The sequence below is a fragment of the Rhinoraja longicauda genome, chromosome 17, assembly GCF_053455715.1.
Source record: "Rhinoraja longicauda isolate Sanriku21f chromosome 17, sRhiLon1.1, whole genome shotgun sequence".
Lineage (NCBI taxonomy): Eukaryota > Metazoa > Chordata > Chondrichthyes > Rajiformes > Arhynchobatidae > Rhinoraja > Rhinoraja longicauda.
The window spans coordinates 44,260,299-44,272,318 of record NC_135969.1 but is presented as its reverse complement, the minus strand read 5'-3'; the positions used below and the strand labels follow the sequence as shown (position 1 = coordinate 44,272,318).

Below are 12,020 nucleotides of genomic sequence, written 5' to 3'. Positions count from 1 at the left end.
GGGTTCAAAGAGAAACTCACCGGCTACCAGAACAGAACTGCCTTCTTCATTCTTGGAGTTTGGGTTGCAGCCGTTTTGGAGTAAGAGGAGCACGTTGTCAGTGAGGTTGAGGTCCACTGCCAGGTGTAGCGGAGTTTCACCGAGCAATGTCCGCTGCTCACGAGCCCCCGGCCCCGACGCTGCAAGACAACACGTCGGGACGTCATGGCTCGAAGGGCCAAATGGCCTCCTCCTGCACCTATTTTCTATATCACGTTGCAGTGGTACAAGACGTTGGTGGGGCCGCATTTTGAAAAAAAACATAGAAACATAGAAAAATAGGTGCAGGAGTAGGCCATTCGGCCCTTTGAGCCAGCACCGCCATTCAATATGATCATGGCTGATTGCCCAGTATCTGTACCCTGTTCCTGCTTTCTCCCCATACCCCCTTGATTCCGTTAGCCCTAAGAGCTAAATCTAACTCCCTCTTGAAAACATCCAGTGAATTGGCCTCCACTGCCTTCTGTGGCAGAGAATTCCACAGATTCACAACTCTCTGGATGAAAAAGATTGTTCCTCATCTCAGTCCTAAATGACCGACCCCTTATTCTTAAATTGTGACCCCTGGTTCTGGACTCCACGAACATTACAATAGAGTATTGTGTTCAGTTCCGGGCACCCGCTGAGTTACTCCAGCACTCTGTGAAACGTCACCTATCCATGTTCTCCAGAGATGCTGCCTGACCCTCTGAGTTACTCCAGCACTCTGTGAAACGTCACCTATCCATGTTCTCCACAGATGCTGCCTGACCCGCTGAGTTACTCCAGCACTTTATGTCTAACTGCTTTGTAAACATCTGTGGTTTGGGCTGGCGGTGTAGCTCGGACTACCGAGGTGCGGTGTTGAACCTGGCGCGGTCGGTCACCTTGGAGCGTTGCGGCGAGGACGGCCGGGTTTATCTTCACGGCAGCTTCGTGCAGAGGGATCCAGCCCCTCTCATCGGCTTCATCAAAGGCAGACTCGTGCACGGACAGCCGGATAACCTCCGCCTCACCACCTGGACGGCAAATGCACAGCGGTCACGGCGATACCACGGCAACGGCAATAATGCCCCGCCACCCCACATAGCCCCCCCCTCCACCCAAACACACCAAACCACGGCAGAGATAGACAGGGTAGACAGTCAGAGTCTCTCCCCGCGGTGGGAATGTCAACGACTACAGGGTATGGCTTTATCACATCAGCGTCACAGTTTCAAAGGAGATGTGTGGGGCAAGTGTAGCTTAGTTAGTTTAGTCAGCTTGGTTAGCTCAGTTAGTTTAGTTAGCTTAATTAGTTTAGTTAGCTTAGTTAGTTTAGTTAGCTTAGTTAGTTTAGTCAGCTTGGTTAGCTCAGTTAGTTTAGTTAGCTTGGTTAGTTTAGTTCGCTTAGTTAGTTTAGTTAGATTAGTTTGTTTAGTTAGCTTGGTTAGTTTAGTTAGTTTAGATGGTCTAGTTACTTTAGTTAGCTTAGGTAGTGCAGTTAGTTCAGTTAGCTTTGTTAGTTCAGATTGTTTGGTTGGCCTGGTTCATTTAGTTAGTTTTGTTAGCTAAATATAGTTTTATTTTATTTTATCACATGCAGTAGTTGGTTGGAGCCTGGATCGCGTTGCCACAGATAGTGAGAGAGCGAGACACATCTGTGGCATTCAAAAGACCCGAGGAATAGATCGCGTAGATGTACGGAGTCTCTTGCCCAGAGTAGGGGAATCGAGGACCAGAGGACATAGGTTCAAGGTGAAGGGGAAAAGATTTAATAGGAATCAGAGGGGTAACTTTTTCACACAGAGGGTGGTGGGTGTGTGGAACGAGCTGCCAGAGGAGGTAGTTGAGGCTGGAACTATCCCAAAGTTTAATAAACAGTTGGACAGGTACATGGATAGGACAGGTTTGGAGGGTTATGGACCAAGCGCAGGCAGGTGGGACTAGTGTAGCTGGGACATTGTTGGCTGGTATGGGCGAGGTTGGGCCGAAGGGCCTGTTTCCACACTGTATCACTCTATGACTTTTGGACAGGCATATAGAAGATATGCAGGGAATGGAGGGTTGTGGATCATGGGCAGGCAGAGGAGAGTTGGTCTTGGCATCATGTTCAGCACAGACACGATGGGCCGAAGGGCTGCACTCTTGGGCACTGCCAGAGGAATGCCGTAAACATGTATTTAGTATGAAATCATACGGTTTTATTCATTCACCTGTCTTTATTGCTTCAACAATCTTCCTGTTCTCCTTGCTTTGTAAAGACCTGCACACGAACGTTAAATCACAGTTGAACTGCACATTCATTGTTGTGATAAAGTTTACAATCACCTCCATCCTTGATCGCACTTTGCTGGCTCGACCTCGCACTAAACGTTCTTCCCTTATCATGTGTCTCTACAATGTAATGGCGTGATGTAGATAGACGCGCTGGAGTAACTCAGCGGGACAGGCAGGCAGCATCTCTGGAGAGAAGGAAAGGGTGACGTTTCGGGTCGAGACCCTTCTTCAGACTGTAATCAAGTATTGTCTTTCTGCTGACTGGTCAGAGGCTTTTCACTGTACCTCGGTACACGTGACAATAAACTAAACTCAACTGAACTGAGAAGAGCCAAGAGTATTTAATTGGCAAAGTGGAACAACCAGCCGAAATCTGACCAGTCTGAAGAAGGGTCTCGACCCGAAACGTCACCCATTCCTCCTCTCCAGAGATGCCGCCTGTCCCGCTGAGTTACTCCGGCGCTTTGTGTCCAGCTTAGGCAGAAGTGAAGTGACTGACTTTACACCAGGTGACATCAAGCTGTTGAATTCTCAACAACAGTTCACTTCACTTCATCATCTACATCATAATATTACTTCAGATATGTAAAATATCCAGACGGAAGCAAACAACAAACTTCCAAATTTGAATTGTATCTGTCACTTATTAAGCAGCGTTTAATTTTATAAGTTTATAAATTATAGGAACCAAAATTAGGCCATTCGGCCCATCAAGTCTACTCCGCCATTCAATCATGGCTGATCTATCTCTCTCTCCTAACCCCATTCTCCTGCCTTCTCCCCATAACCCCTGAAACCCGTACTAGTCAAGAATCTGGCAATCCCTGCCTTAAAAATATCCACTGACTTGGCCTCTACAGCCGTCTGTGGCAACGAATCCCACAGATTCACCAGCCGAGTGCAACCCTAGTTTCAAGCTGTTGCAATTGGATAGATGACGATTTGGGTCGGGGCCCTTCTTCAGACTCGACGAAACGTCACCTATCCATGTCCTCCACAGATGCTGCCTGACCTGCTGAGTTACTCCAGCACTCTATGAAACGTCACCTATCCATGTTCCCCACAGATGCTGCCTGACCCGCTGAGTTACTCCAGCACTCTGTGAAACGTCACCTATCCATGTTCTCCACAGATGCTGCCTGACCCACTGAGTTACTCCAGCACTCTGTGAAACGTCACCTATCCATGTTCTCCACAGATGCTGCCTGACCCGCTGAGTTACTCCAGCGTTACCCCCTGGCATTTGATGCATTAGCCAGTTCTTTGTTGCTACATGCCAGGATGTGCAAGGTACCTGGTGTCCTCCACTTCAGAGGCTGAGCATGAATCTCCAGGACAGATTCCAGACAGACTTTCTTCTATTGCGTGCTGCAAGATGGCGTCTTCATCCCACTCTTCATCCGTCGCGGGCACATCCATGACGAACTGCTTCTTGGATTGTCATGGAACACCGCCGTCCCTTCAGTCCGAGGGAACAATGGTCAAGCCCTCCTGTAAATTCATGCAAGCAAAGATTATCACTCCCAATATGTATAGGAAAGAAGACTGCGGATGCTGAATTAAATCGAAGGTGGACACAAAATGCTGGAGTAACTCAGCAGGTCAGGCAGCCTCTCTGGAGAGAAGGAATGGGTGACGTTTCGGGTCGAGACCCTTCTTCAGACTGATGTCAGGGGAAGGGGCGGGACTTTGCTGCTCGTCATTTTAATTTCATGTTTCATGTATCTTGTGTAGTATCACTGTTGGCAGATCACGTTCCCTCCTGGGATAAAGTTCTATCGTATGTCGTATGTTGAAAGACTGGAGCGACTAGGCTTGTATACACTGGAATTTAGAAGGATGAGAGGGGATCTTATCGAAACATATAAGATTATTAAGCGGTTGGACACGTTAGAGGCAGGAAACATGTTCCCAATGTTGGGGTAGGCCAGAACCAGGGGCCACAGTTTAAGAATAAGGGGTAGGCCATTTAGAACGGAGATGAGGAAAAACTTTTTCAGTCAGAGTTGTGAATCTGTGGAATTCTCTGCCTCAGAAGGCAGTGGAGGCCAATTCTCTGAATGCATTCAAGAGAGAGCTGGATAGAGCTCTTAAGGATAGCGGAGTCAGGGGGTATGGGGAGAAGGCAGGAACGGGGTACTGATTGAGAATGATCAGCCACGATCACATTGAATGGCGGTGCTGGCTCGAAGGGCCGAATGGCCTACTCCTGCACCTATTGTCTATTGTAACTTAATCTAAAAACTATTTTGCACTTCCAATGGACAGGAGCATTGGGAGAGACAGATTATCTGTGCTAGTCATGTACAGTAACTGCAGTAAACATCATCAGTGATGAGGTGCCACGTTTTGCCGAGAGCAAGACAGACACTCAACTTGCAGAGGCCTCTGAAAGCAAAGCTTCCAGCAATCTCTACTCACCTTCTGCTTCTGTGGTCAAGACGTGACCAGGCCCAGGCTGCCTGTCGTCTTCAGTCACTGTCAGTGACACCGACTCGACCCAGGGCTATAAATATCAGCAGCGCGTTTGTCATCTGTCTGTCTGTCTGTCTGGCCCGGCACACACACTCAGGGGCAGCTAGCCAAGCCACAACCCCCGGGGAGAGAGGTGTGGACAGGGTCGCCAACTGTCCCGTATTAGCCGGGACATCCCGTATTTTGGGCTAAATTAATTTGTCCCGTACGGGACCGCCCTTGTCCCGTATTAGGCCCCCGGGCCGCTGTCAGTCGGGACAATGTAGGCTAACGGAGCGTGTTCGGGGAGCGGGGCCGAGTGCGTTCGCCTAACGGAGGTTGCGTTGCAACACGCCTCCCGGCCCAGGCTTGATAGGTTCTCTTAAGATGCATTTAGAAGCACATAATATTAAAATAAGTAAAGTCATTTCAAAATACCATAAAATGCTTGTGTTTAACCAATTTATTTACCGTCAGGACATTTGACAGGTAGATTGGAGGCGTCAGGTAAGCATGGGAATTTTTGCGATGTTTTTGGCCTCAGCCATTACATTTAAAGTGGGCTCCCAACCCAGATATGCAACCCAGAAACCAGATATGTATCTCCCTTACATTTTCAAAGAATGCCCACACACTTTTCACTAAACTCCACTGAACCACTTTTAAAATTATATATTTTTAATACAGCTATTAGTAAACTGGAAGTAAATCCGGTTTATTCCTTGTTACAGTGAAGCTTGGTTTTTAAGTAACCCATACAAGGTGTTATATTTCAAATCTCTCAAGTACTTACCGACTTGTCAGTAATTTCAGCGAAAACCAGGACACCGGAGAAGCATCGACAGCGTGGGGATTTTCGCGATGTTTCAGAAGACGCTGTAATCTCGACCTGACTCGGCATTGTCGTGGTCATTGTCGTCGGGTAAAAGAAGAGTTTGGCGATCTGCTACGACTTTGACAGTCGCCGGCAGTCGCCAAAAAGATCGCCTAAGTGGGACAGGCCCTTAAAACTCTCATCTTGTATGTATGTTGTTCCCAAAATACAGCCAAAATGGTAAACAGCGCAACAATTTTAGGCCCACCTTACTCACCATTCACCTGCGGTGCGTATTGATCAAGTTTCATTACATTTAAAAAGTAATTAACTTAATAAACTTTAATAAATGCACTCCCCCCCCCCGTACAGCAGCACCGGGAGGACCGGCATGCCGCGCACCTGACCTTCCTCCCATGGTGCAGCGCGGCGGCAGAGGGTCAGAGAAGATGGCCACCGGCAGGACGAACATGCGGCAGCGCCTTGCGGCCGCTGTGATGGTCACCTGGGGCCGGGGTGAGTGGCCCCCTCGCCCGCCCGTTCCTGGCACCGGGGGAGACTCCCCGGTCGGCAATGGTGCCACGGGTGGTCAATTGGGTGAGGGTTGCCGGGCCCGTGGGAGAGGTTTGGGCGGAAGGTTGCTGGGCCCGCAGCAGAGATTTGCACCCAACGGGTCCACGCTTGGTCTAGTACTTTGTAAACATCTATCAGGTCTCCCCACAACCTCTGGCATTCCAAAGGAAACAATCCCAACCTATCCAAGCTCTCCCTGTAGTGCATACCCCCGACTGCACGCAGTGCTCCGGTGAACCTCCTCTGCCCCCGCTCCACAGACTCCACCTCCCGCTATGGGGGATGCACGCTACACCCCACATCCAAACGATGTCCACCTCCAAATTAACAGCAGCTTCACCTCTCAAACCCGTCAGTACGTCTCACAAGGTCATAAGTGATAGGAGCAGAACTAGGCCATTCGGCCCATCAAGTCTACTCTGCCATTCAATCATGACTGATCTATCGCTCCCTCCCAACCCCATTCTCCTGCTTTCTCCCCGTAACCCCTGACACCCGCACTGATCAAGAATCTATCTATCTCTGCCTTAAATATATCCACTGACTTGGCCTCCACAGCCTTCTGTGGCAACGAGTTCTACAGATTCACCACCTTCTGACCGAAGAAATCTCAGACTCGGAGTCGGAGCAGAAAGGAACTTACTTCATGGTGAGAGGGTGAAAGGAAGGAGGTTTTGCTCAGAACCACCTATCACATCAAGCATCAAGCCGCCCAATTACTGGGCAGTAAAGATCACAAAAACGGCAAAGACCACAAGACAGACACAAAACGCTGGAGTAACTCAGCGGGACAGGCAGCATCTCTGGAGAGAAGGAGTAGGTGACGCTTCAGGTCGAGACCCTTCTTCAGACTGAGAGTCAGGGGAGAGGGAGACATGGAGATATGGAAGGGCAAGGTGTGAAAACGAGAGATCAAAGGGGAGTTTGACCACAATGTAGAATGGTTCATAGTTGGCTGTGGGGAAGTTGACAACGAGTTATGCAATCAGTAAAGTTTAATCAGGAGGCCAGTGAAACTAGTGGGAGAACTATGGTGGGGGAGGGGTGGAGAGAGAGGGAAAGCAGGGGCTATCTGAAGTTAGAGAAGTCAATGTTGATACCGCTGGGGTGTAAGCTGCCCAAGTGAAATATGAGGTGCTGTTCCTCCAATTTGCGCTGGGCCTCACTCTGACAATGGAGGAGGCCCAGGACAGAAAGGTCAGATTGGGAATGGGAGGGGGAGTTAAAGTCATAGAGTCACAGAGTGATACAGTGTGGAAACAGCCCTGTGGCCCAACTTGCCCACACCGGCCAACATTGTCCCAGCTACACTAGTCCCACTTGCCTGCGCTTGGTCCATATCCCTCCAAACCTGTCCTATCCATGTACCTGTCCGTTTCTGAAACAATGGGATAGTCCCAGCCTCAACTACCTCGTCTGGCAGCTTGTTCCATACACCCACCACCCTCTGTGTGAAAAAGTTACCCCTCGGATTCCTATTAAATCTTTTCCCCTTCGCCTTGAACCTATGTCCTCTGGTCCTCGATTCCCCTACTCTGGGTAAGAGACTCTGTGCATCTACCCAATCTCCCCTCATCCTCCTGTGCTCCAGGGAATAGAGACCCAGCCTGCTCAACCTCTCCCTGTAGCTCACACCCTCTAACGTGTTTGGTAACCGGGAGATTAGGTAGGTCTAGGCGGACTGAGCGGAGGTGTTCAGTGAAATGATTGCTGAGTCTGTGTTTGGTCCACATTGTCTGCTGTGCTTAATGGTGCAAAGGAGAACATTTCCACATTGTTTGTGAACAGAAACACTCTGGTCTTCTATTTATTTGACCTGATTTTCACATTTGATTCCTTGTGGAATGTACCAAATTTACCTTGCACATGTTATCTGTGAAGGGCTAGACATACAATGGAATCCTCACCCATGTGACGTAGAAATATAGTCCATCTTATAGTTAATATATTTTTAAAATACATTGTCCAATATTTTTGAATGCACGCTACATTGTGATGAGCGTGGGCGTGTGGCTTTAGAGGCTCTCCTGTTGGAAGGAGAGCTTGTGGCTGAGTTTGGTTTTGCCGTTGTTTGAGACGGTGCTAGTCGTCGAGCTGGCAGAGCAGTGCCACGCCGCGCTTGACCCAGTGCTCCACGGGCTTGTCGGTGGGCAGCATCAAGGCGATGACGAAGTTGGTGGAGTGGCCGGTGGTGGAGAGGGTCCCCTTGCGCTCGGTGGTCTTGTACACCGGACACATGTAGTCCAACGAAGTCTTGAAGTTCAATCTTTTATCTTCAGGGAAAAAAAGAGTTTCATTTCAATGTGGAAGGAAGGAACTGCGGTTTACACCGAAGATAGACACAACAAGCTGGAGTAACTCAGCGGGACAGGCAGCATCTCTGGACAGCATCTTCTTCAGACTGAAGAAGGGTCTTGACCCAAAACATCACCCATTCCTTCTCTGATGTTTCGGGTCGAGACCAAATATATTTCATTAATTTGTTCTATATCTCTCTACAACACAGTCTATATCTCTCGTTTCACTTTTCCCTGACTAGTCTGAAGAAGGGCCTCGACCCGAAACATCACCCATTCCTTCTCTCCAGAGATGCTCCTGACCCGCTGAGTTACTCCAGCACTCTGTGAAACGTCACCTATCCATGTTCTCCAGAGATGCTGCCTGACCCGCTGAGTTACTCCAGCACTCTGTGAAACGTCACCTATCCGTGTCTCCAGAGATGCTGCCTGACCCGCTGAGTTAAAAGCGAGTTCTAAAAACTAAAATTCTAAAAATGTTAAAGTTTTAAATGCATTGATTTTCTAAGTTTTAGTTATTAGTTTATCAAATTAGAAGTTGATTGGTCACAAAGTTAAAACTGGAGGGGGTGCATATTGAGCAGGGCTGATCTACTATCTACCTCATAGGTGACTCTCGGACTATCCTTGATCGGACTTTGCTGGCTTTACCTTGCACTATTCCCTTATCATGTCTGTATGTTGTAAATGGCTCGATTGTAATCACATATTGTCTTTCTGTTGACTGGTTAGGTTGCAACAAAAGCTTTTCACTGTACCTCGGTACACGTGACAATAAACTACACTAATGGAATTGAATTGTTGCAAAATGCAGCTTAATTTTTAATTGAAGGTAGACACAAAATGCTGGAGTAACTCAACAGGTCAGGCAGCATCTCTGGAGAGAAGGAATGGGTGACATTTCGGGGCGAGACCCTTCTTCAGACTGATGTCAGGGGAGGAGGGGATAGGCAGCATCTTTGGCGAGAAGGAATGGGTGACATTTCGGGTCGAGACCCTTCTTCAGAATGATGACTTTGTTCCGCCCCCTCCCCTGACATCAATCTGAAGAATGGTCTCGATCTGAAACGTCACCCATTCCTTCTCTCCAGAGATGCTGCCTGACCCGCTGAGTTACTCCAGCACTTTGTGTCTACCTTTGATTTAAACCAGCGTCTGCAGTTTTCTTTCCTATTAATTTTTAATTGATCTGCTTTTTTGTCTAAAACACAGCTCTGCATGGCTTCAGACCATGGGATCAGACATGAACAATTATTTACTCACTTGGTTGAATCCAGATGACAGGCATTGTATCAAAAAGGAGTTTTGGAAGCTGTTCGGCTATTAATCCACTGGAAGGAGAGAGAATATAATATGTCATATTGGTTTTTAGTTTAATTTAGTTTAGAGATAGTGAGGAAACAGGCCCTTCGGCCCACTGAGCCCGCACCGACCAGCGATCCCCGCACATTAACACTATCCTACACACAACTAGGGTCAATTTACACTTATACCAAGCCAATTAACCTTCAAACCTGCACGTCTTTGGAGTGTGGGAGGAAACCGAAGCTCCCGGAGAAAACACACGCAAGTCACGGGGAGAACATGCAAACTCCATACAGACAGCACCCGTAGTCGGGAAGGAACCCGGGTCTCCGGCGCTGTGCGCCACCTGATTTCAGAAGACTACAGAATGCTGATAAAATAACTCATAAGGTCATAAGTGATAGGAGCAGAATTAGGCCATTCGGCCCATCAAGTCTACTCTGCCATTCAATCATGGCTGATCTATCTCTCCCTCCCAGTCCCGTTCTCCTGCCTTCACCTGCCACTGTATGTTTCTTTTTTTTCTCCTAATCAGATGTGCAGCACTTTGATCAACGTGGGTTGTTTTTAAATGTGCTATACAAATAAAATTGACTTGACTTGACTTGACCCCATAACCCCTGACACCCGTCCTTATCAAGAATCTGTCAATCTGCATCTTAAAGTTGCCCATCATTTTTGACATTGAATGGGAGTAGTGCGATGACCGCGAAGGTTGTTACGTACCTGATTCTGTCCCACCGGGCTCCATCGAGGTACAGGCCATGGATGTAGGCTCCGTCTGGGGGAGATCTTATCACCGTGTCTCGGGTCAGAACCTACAACAAAACACCTTGGCAATCTCAGCTTCCAAGTGGCAAATGCAGAGCCAAAATCTCAGATATGCAGTAACTTTAGACTTTAGAGATGCAGCACGGATACAGGCCCTTCGGCCCACCGGGGCCCGCCCCGCCCAGCGATCCCCGCACACTCGCACAATAGGGACAATTTACAATGTTACCCACACACCTGTCGGGTCTCCCCTTAAACCTCCGATGTTGATGAGCAAAATAACTATGGCAGCACAGTGGCACGGCTGTTAGAGCTGCTGACTCACAGTGCCTGAGACCGGGGTTCCATCCTGTCAGCGTGGAGTTGGCACGTTCTCCCTGTGACCGCGTGGGTTTCCTCCGGGTGCTCCGGTTTCCTCCCACATCCCAAAGACGTGCGTGCGGGTTTGTGGCTTCATTGGCCCTCTGCAAATTGCCCCCTTGTGTGTGGGGATTGGATGAGGAAGTGGGGATAACACGGAACGAGACGAACAGGCGATCGATGGTCGGCGTGGGCACGGTGGGCCGAAGGGCTTGTTTCCAAAGCTGCTTCTTTCAAATCAGTCAGTCAAGAGAAGGAATTCTAAAGCACAGGTGCGACGTATTTATATCTGAGGTGGAAAAAGTTTGAAAATGACGCTGGAGAATGGTGGATAAAAGTAGAAAGAGCCACTTTACCTCGTACTCAAATCCCAACAGGTCGATCGGGATGGTGTATTTCCTGGCGTAGTTCTGCATGACTCCCGTCAGGAATGCCTGAGTGAAGAAGAACCCAGACACCCAGAACACATGGGGCTTCTCGTCATCAAACCATTTCTGTCAAGTGGACAAAAGGCAATGAGAATTAAACCTCCATGAAAACAAGAGCCAGGAGTGATTCATTGTCAGGGAGGAACTGCAGATGCTGGTTTAAACCAAAGATAAACACAAAACGCTGGAGTAACTCAGCAGGCGGGCCATGCAGTGTCTCGGGAGAGAGGGAATGGGTGACGTTTCGGGTGGAGACCCTTCTTCAGACACTTTCTTTGTCTTTTCTTTGCCAGACTTCTTTGTCTGAAGAAGGGTCTCGACCCGGAACATCACCCATTCCTTCTCTCCAGAGACACTGCCTGTCCCGCTAAGTTACTTCAGCATTTTGTGTCCATCTTGTGTTTAATTGTCATGTGTACCGACCACGCGACATTGCAATTCTCATTTCCGCAAAACATTCATCTAAGGGTTAGTCTAACGTTAACATTGTTTGTTGTCGTTTGAAGAACTATATTCATATTGGTTCTCCACCCTCTTTCGCCCAGAGCTGACAACGGTTTGCATTTCTACTTTTCATTTCAATTAAAGATTAGAGTTGGGGTCAGTCAGTAAAGTTGGGGTCGGTCAAGTTCACAAGTTATAGGCGTAGAATTAGGCCATTCAGCCCATCGAGTCCACTCCGCCATTCAATCATGGCTGATCTCTGCCTCCTAACCCTATTTTCTTGCCTTCTCCCCATAA

At 48.4% G+C, this 12,020-nt stretch overlaps 2 protein-coding genes across 2 annotated transcripts in view; both read right to left on the bottom strand.

Annotated features, from left to right (window-relative positions):
- The window catches only part of asb14a (ankyrin repeat and SOCS box containing 14a), a 13,298-nt gene extending 9,602 nt beyond the window's left edge, over positions 1-3,696 (bottom strand). Inside the window, exons 1-4 of the mRNA XM_078413766.1 lie at positions 3,572-3,696; positions 2,214-2,263; positions 906-1,037; positions 21-179 (exon numbers count right to left, since the gene is read on the bottom strand). Coding sequence (XP_078269892.1) covers positions 21-179; positions 906-1,037; positions 2,214-2,263; positions 3,572-3,696 — 466 coding nt within the window. The remainder of the gene's footprint in view (positions 1-20; positions 180-905; positions 1,038-2,213; positions 2,264-3,571) is intronic.
- Positions 3,697-8,027: 4,331 nt separating this feature from the next.
- The window catches only part of dnah12 (dynein, axonemal, heavy chain 12), a 129,998-nt gene continuing 126,005 nt past the window's right edge, over positions 8,028-12,020 (bottom strand). The window contains exons 71-74 of the mRNA XM_078413765.1: positions 11,208-11,345; positions 10,447-10,538; positions 9,679-9,746; positions 8,028-8,391 (exon numbers count right to left, since the gene is read on the bottom strand). Of these exons, the coding sequence (XP_078269891.1) occupies positions 8,201-8,391; positions 9,679-9,746; positions 10,447-10,538; positions 11,208-11,345 (489 nt within the window). The 3' untranslated portion in view covers positions 8,028-8,200. The remainder of the gene's footprint in view (positions 8,392-9,678; positions 9,747-10,446; positions 10,539-11,207; positions 11,346-12,020) is intronic.